This window comes from Alligator sinensis, unplaced genomic scaffold (assembly GCF_000455745.1).
Source record: "Alligator sinensis unplaced genomic scaffold, ASM45574v1 scaffold250_1, whole genome shotgun sequence".
NCBI classification, from domain to species: Eukaryota; Metazoa; Chordata; order Crocodylia; family Alligatoridae; genus Alligator; species Alligator sinensis.
This window is the reverse complement of record NW_005841888.1, coordinates 837,578-844,161: the sequence shown is the minus strand read 5'-3', so window position 1 is coordinate 844,161 and position 6,584 is coordinate 837,578. Positions and strand designations below refer to the sequence as shown.

The 6,584-nt window shown below is 46.2% G+C and overlaps 1 protein-coding gene across 1 annotated transcript in view; it reads left to right on the top strand.

Moving 5' to 3' along the window:
* Positions 1-4,541: 4,541 nt before the first annotated feature.
* Positions 4,542-6,584, top strand: part of LOC102379893 (tropomodulin-2) — a 34,915-nt gene continuing 32,872 nt past the window's right edge. Inside the window, exon 1 of the mRNA XM_006017939.3 lies at positions 4,542-4,797. Within this exon, the coding sequence (XP_006018001.1) occupies positions 4,672-4,797 (126 nt within the window). The 5' untranslated portion in view covers positions 4,542-4,671. The remainder of the gene's footprint in view (positions 4,798-6,584) is intronic.

The window sequence follows — 6,584 nt, the reverse complement described above, 5'->3', positions numbered from 1 at the left end:
CTCTTTCCCAAGCCTGCCTGGGCTTCCAGCACTCCATGCATCATTCCACCACCTTCTCCAGCCACCAGTACACCCAGCTGCCTCCCTACCCTGCCCCAGGCGCAAGCCAGCCCATTCCCAGGTAGCCCCAGATGTCCTGGAAGCCGCAGGTGCCTACTGAAGGCAGAAGTAGTGAGGAGCCTGATCCTTTTTTTTGGCAGGGCCTCCCTGCCTCTCCCACAGCTGTGGGGTGAGCTGACAGATTAATGACTGCAATGTTCCAAGTTGCAATTTTGCAAACTAAACTACATCAGGATGTGGTTTAGTTTGTGATAATGCAAACTCATTTAAAACCCCCCAAACTTGTATATATGTAAAGTGTGACAGCACTAAGCTACACAAAGGGAAATTTTCATCACGGGTACATGGTAACATTGTGATGTGTACAAGTGCCCTAGGAGGCTAGTAAAACACTGGAACAGGTTACCCAGAGAGGTTAGGGACTCTCCATCCTTGGAGGTCTTTAAGACCTGGCTAGACAAACACTTAGGTGGGATGATCTACCTGGGGATGGTCCTGCTTTGAGCAGGGGGTTGGATTAGATAGCCTCCTGAGGTCCCTCCCAGCCCTAATTTTCTATGATTCTAACTCAAGAAGGCATACGCTTCTTCAGTTGAATTGTGATGAATTGTTCAGTCTCCTGGTTCCTTTGGCTTTAAAGTAAAAGTGATTCTGGTGAAACATCTAGGTACAGAGTTAACCCAAAACTCTGCCATATTAGTAACTATGACTGGGTTTATTTAACCAAGTACTTTGAGAGTTTTGAGGTGTTTAGGAGATGGATGTTTCACTGAGCTTTGAGTATCACTGCTCCACGCATTCAGTTTTCTTTCCTTTGTAACAGTGGTGGAGGGACAACCTTTTTGGCAGGTGCCATAGATTAGCTCTGCACCCACCTGAAGTGCCACTCTGATCCCCTTTCCCTGCTTAATATGCTCTGCTTTTGCTTCCTTCCCTGTATATCTGCCTGATATACTGCTCTCCTTTCTGCTTCCTTCCCTGTATTCCCTGTCCAATTTGATGCTTTGCTTTCTTCTCCATGTTCTGTCTGCTGCTGCGCTGCCTGTCCTCTTCTCCTGCGACATGACACACACAGAGGCTGCCTGTACCACTCATGGTACCATTGCCACAGTGCTGCAGATTGGCCACCCCTGCTTTATAATTGTGGTGGGCTTGCTGCTTTTGCCCGGCAAGTCCGGCTTGGAGAAGGACACTTCGGATTGGTGGAACATTTCTACCAATCAGGTAACAGCTGAGAGGGGCTTACCCTGCCCCTGCTCAGAGCGGTGGGGTGAGGAGCCCCCAGACCTGATTGAAGACTGCGCTTTGTCTGGCAGACTTCAGGGGCAGGGCCACTGGTGTAAATAAAAACCCAGCGTGCTCAGCACGCTGGGCAGAGTTGGTGAGGGACGAGCCTCCACTGGGATCCCTTCTTCGCCCCAGCGGTGCGTAGGCCGGCGCATGGGGCTCAGGCTCTGGGAGCCGCGTGGAGGCAGCTCGAGCCTGCATCCTCAGCAGGGGGTTGGACAGAGCAGTGTGTAGACCACCACACGGAGAGCCAGCCCTGGGAGCATCTCGAGGCTGCTCAGGCCCCACACGGTGTGCAGACCAGCACATGGAGAGCCAGCCCTGGGAGCATCTCGAGGCTGCTCGGGCCCCACACGGTGTGCAGACCAGCACATGGAGAGCCAGCCCTGGGAGCATCTCGAGGCTGCTCGGGCCCACATGGTGTGCAGACCAGCACATGGAGAGCCAGCCCTGGGAGCAGCTCGAGGCTGCTCGGGCCCACGTGGTGTGCAGTCTGGCACACAGAGAACCTGTCCTGGGAGCAGCTTGAGGCTGCTCAGGTTAACCCTGGCATAAGTCAGATAACCAGAGCCCCGCAATGTGGCCTGGCCAAAAAACTAAAAGCCCTGGAGCCTAGAGCAGGGCCCGGGAAAGGGGAGGCCTAGACATAAGGCAAGGTAAACCCAGCTAGCAGTGGCTAGGTCCGTTCCCCGCCCCTGCCCCCCACCATGAGAGCTGGAAGAACCCTTGGTGCCCAAAGCAGGGCACAGGGCCAGAAGGGGAGGGCTTGGAGTGACATTGCTGGTGGGGCCTCTGATTGAGTGAAGGGCTCTGAGGCTGGGTCGATGGCTTCTCAAAGAAAACTGTAAATTGCTGGCAGAGTTGGGTCCCGCAGGGGAGGCCTTCCTGAAATAAGGCAGCCCCCTATCCCCCCGCCCCTGAGAGGGAAGCCCAGGGTAAAAGTTTCCCTCCCAGCTAGACCCATAGAAGGGGAAGCACCCCATGTTAGCTGGGATCCAGGGGTAAACGCGTCTTATTTTGCATAAAACTGCGCCTCATATTTTGTATAACTGTAATCATAATTATGAATGTGTTATACAAAATGTTATGGAGTTAGTTTGGTATAATGGGTTTTTGGCTTATCGTATTGTAAATATTCATCTGTATACCTTTGGTGTTGTTAAAAGATATTGCTAAGAATATTTTCAGAAAGTTTTCCTTTGTTACCTAGTAGAATATTTACCTATATATATATGGAATAAGAAATAATATGTATATTATAATTCAATAAACTGTAAATAGTTAAGAGCATTGGCGTGGAGTTGATGCTATAGAGGAAAGAGGGACCTGCACTGAAATGACTGGTGTCCCACTCACAACACTGTCGCCTGCCTCATCTATCCCTTCCAGTTGAGGACAGGCACACCCTTGGGTGTTCCTGGGTTACATAATGATCAAAGGGAAACTTTGAAAGAATCAAGAATTATTTGACAGCAAGAATCCTATGGATCTGTGTATTTTCTTTTTCCCCATTTACCACACAGAATACCACAGAGAAATGCCCAAAGCACATAAATGGGTGGCTGTCTATAATTTTTCTTAATCTGTGAGTCTTGAGTTGCACAACCACTTTTCACAGCAGCAAGAGGTAGTTCTGGTGGCATCCATGTGATCGTATGTGTTAGCATTTGCCAACATGATACAGGGTTGCATAATCCAGCCTGTTCTGAGGTACTAATATCTACTACCCCAAATGACAGAAGCATTCAAACCTCAGCCACTGCAAACTGTTGTGTCCCTAAAGCAACTGCTTTTCCAGGATATTTTATCAAATATCGCTAACTGCTGGATTACAGTGGTCTTTTCCAGGGATTTGAGTAAAGCATAATGAAATCAGCATTTAAACCATCAAATAGTTTTTAAAAGCCATAATCTCCTCAAAGAACTTTTTCATCCCAGTTAATGATTACTAGCTGCAAAGCTAGGAGTTTAATGAGTTTATTCAAAGAAACTTTTAGAAAGCTTCCTGCAGCCTAAAAACAGAAATGCTGTACTGCATTTGAACTTGACTCCTGTTTGGTTACATAAAATAGGTTTGGCACATTTACTTCAAGTGCCTTCATTCTCTAAAAGGTTATTTTGATTACAATGTGTAACAGCCTTTTGTAAAGTTAGTGCTGTCTTCAGCAGCAGGGAAAAAACGAATATACAAAGGATTACTGTGAGGCTTTCTGCTTGCTACCTTTGCAAAATCTTATCTCACCCTTCCTTGACAAATCTGTGCTACTCACAATGGGTTGTGTGAACAGAAAAACCCTAGGCAGTACATTTTGTATTTTGACAAATTAAGATTACATTTGAAGATTTTGATAATACAAGAGTTTTTACAATTATTTAAAGTGTCATGTTGAATGATGCTATTGAAGCTAGATATTGTTCTGTGGCGTTTAGCAGGTGGGAGGGTTCCCAACCAGCTTCCTGCCTGCTGTCACTTGGTGTTCAGGCTGCTTGGCTCAGGGGGCTCTTAGAAGCAATTGCCTGCATCCAGCCTCCCAGAGCTCAGGTGTGACACAGAAAGAGCAACTTGAATTCATTGTTCAGTGGTGAAAGCTCAGATAGGTTTATTGTCCTTTAGGACAGTAGCTAGCAGATCTGCATAGCAATCAGCCTAGCTCAGCAAAACTGCCCAGACTGGTAAACAACACATTATGTGCATCGATGGGGCTAGGTCGCTATGAAAGGGTGAGGCTCACAACCCTTTTGCTTATCGCCAAGATGCCCATACTCTGTACCCACTCTCTTTCCCTCTTTACTTGTCTCTTGGTCAAGTCCAGACACTTGGAGGTCATTCCTTGCCAACTGCAGCTCCCCACTTCCAAGTTTGGGCAACTAGACCTCACTTACTTTTCTAGCTTACTCCATTACTTAATTTGAATATCTTCAGCCTGCTGAGTAGAACTTGCCTCTTGTTATCTCCACTTTAGCAAGTTCTAACTTTTTTACTCCCCAGCTTGTTTGGCTATTGTTTCTTACTTTGAATTGTCATTTTTACCTACTCTGTCTTTTATCAGGCCATCCAGTGGTCAATGAAGCCTGTTACTCCCAAGAAACTTTGCAATGTCTTAGCTTAACTATAGATTAGCATAACTATGGCCTAGAATTACCAAAACTCCTATACTAGGAATGACTACAATACTAATATTCTGTAATGGAATCTATAGCAGCACATCTGGATGATATATTGATAATTTGTTGTTGTCAGCAGTGAGAGAAACTCCAAGAAGATTGCCCTGAATGTTTGACGTTTCCAAGGAAGGGACTGAGTGACACCGTGCAGCAGGAGCTATGTCTCTGCCCTTCCGAAAAGAATTAGAGAAATACAAAAATATCAATGAGGATGAGATTCTCAGCAAACTGTCAGAGGATGAGCTGAAACAACTGGAACATGTTCTTGATGACCTTGACCCAGAGGTAGGTAACAGAGACAGAGATAAGGCTGATGTTTCCAAATGTAACAGGAGTCTGATATTTGCTTATATTCCAGATACTTGGGAGAGGAGGTGTGCTCACGGGTGAAGGCACTATACTAGGCCCCAAGAGAGCTGGGTTCTGTTCTCAGCTCTGTCACTGATGTGCTATATGACTTTGTATATATGTCTGTGCCTCTGTTTTTTCTCCACACCCAGCCTATTTAGAGAGTAAGAGCTTGTCTATATCATGTCAATGGTCAGTTTTAGGGAGAACAAGGCTTAGCACCTCCTACTGTAGACAGAAGTGACAATTTTTGTCTGATCTGGCCCCAGAAAGTGGTTTATAGCCATGACCAAACAAAAGTGCACAACTGAAGACCACTTTAATGGGCCAATCCTGCAAAAATCTGAATCCTCATTGCATGAAGGTGCAGATGAACACATTCCAAAACGGAGAGCATTCTGTAACTTGTGTCTGCGGGGCTCCCAGCCTGTCACTGTTTTCAGAATGGGAGGGGGGAAAGGGAGCAGAGGCAGTTTCATCTGGGGTTTTTTACAGCTGGCACTGGAAGGTGGGGCGGGTGGATTGGAGTGCCCCTGAGGTGAGGTTCTTCAGTCCACCAACCCACCCTCCAGCGCCAGCTGGGGAACCCCAAGAATGAGCTCCCTCTGCTCACTTTCCCCCCTCCCATTCTGAAAACAGCCTCCGAGCTGAGAGGGGGAAGTGGCATTGCTACGAGACCAAGCTACAGGTTCACAGCCAGCAGCTGGAATCCCTAACTCCTGGATTGTTGTAACTCATAGTGCTTCCTATAAAGTGCTATGAGTTGCAACAGGGAGCTGCTCTTCTGTCTGCCCCTCTGATTCTGCTAGTATGTACTAGAGCTGCAAGTTCACCTATGAGTGCTTCAGGGCTTCAGAGCAGGCACTGTAGGTGAGCTTAGAGAAATACCATGGCTGAAGTTTGAGCTTTGGGGAGGATCAGTGGACCCAGGTGGGCAATGTGTGCTCAGCCCCATGGACCATTAGACTCACGGTGGATCCTTAGTTCTTCAGTACAGAAGTCCTTTACTGTGTGTCCATACAAGTAACAGGATGTGGCCCTTTTCCTGGTTGGCAAGTGTTTGGGGGCAGGAACTGTTTATTGTTCTGTGTTTATACAGTGCAATACATGGTTGTGATTTTAACACTATGGGAATCAATGTGATTAATATTAACAGTTGATAGGAAAGATCTGACTGAGAAGACTTAAAAGTGTGCCATTTTTAAAGGTTACATCTAGGAAATAAAATATATATTTTTATGATATCTTTTATTGCACCAACTATATGGTTAGGAGATGATAGATAAACTTCATGTTTGAAGAAGGGCAGGTTGTGGTTATCTTACATCTTTCCCAACTTGACAGTTAGTCCAATAAAAGATATCACCAAAATAGCTGTTTCTTCCATATTTCCTGGACCATCACAGATACAACATATTACATCTAGGAAGGGGGACTGGGGTGGAGCAGGTGCTAAAGCACACCATTGACAGCCCAGAGGTCACAAGCTTGAGGCCACAGCAGAAGTGCTCATAGTGCAGCCCTGTCAGACTCCAAAAAATCAGCTAAATACCTTGCCAAAAGGACCTGAAAAAGGAAGGACATCTAGGAAATACACTGCTGGACATTGCTGCTGTTGTAGGGGAAGCAATATACAGAAATCATTCCACTTTTTCAAAAATACTGAAATTAAATTTAGAATGTTTTATGAAAATGGCACCACTCTCTAACCCAATCTGCCTCTT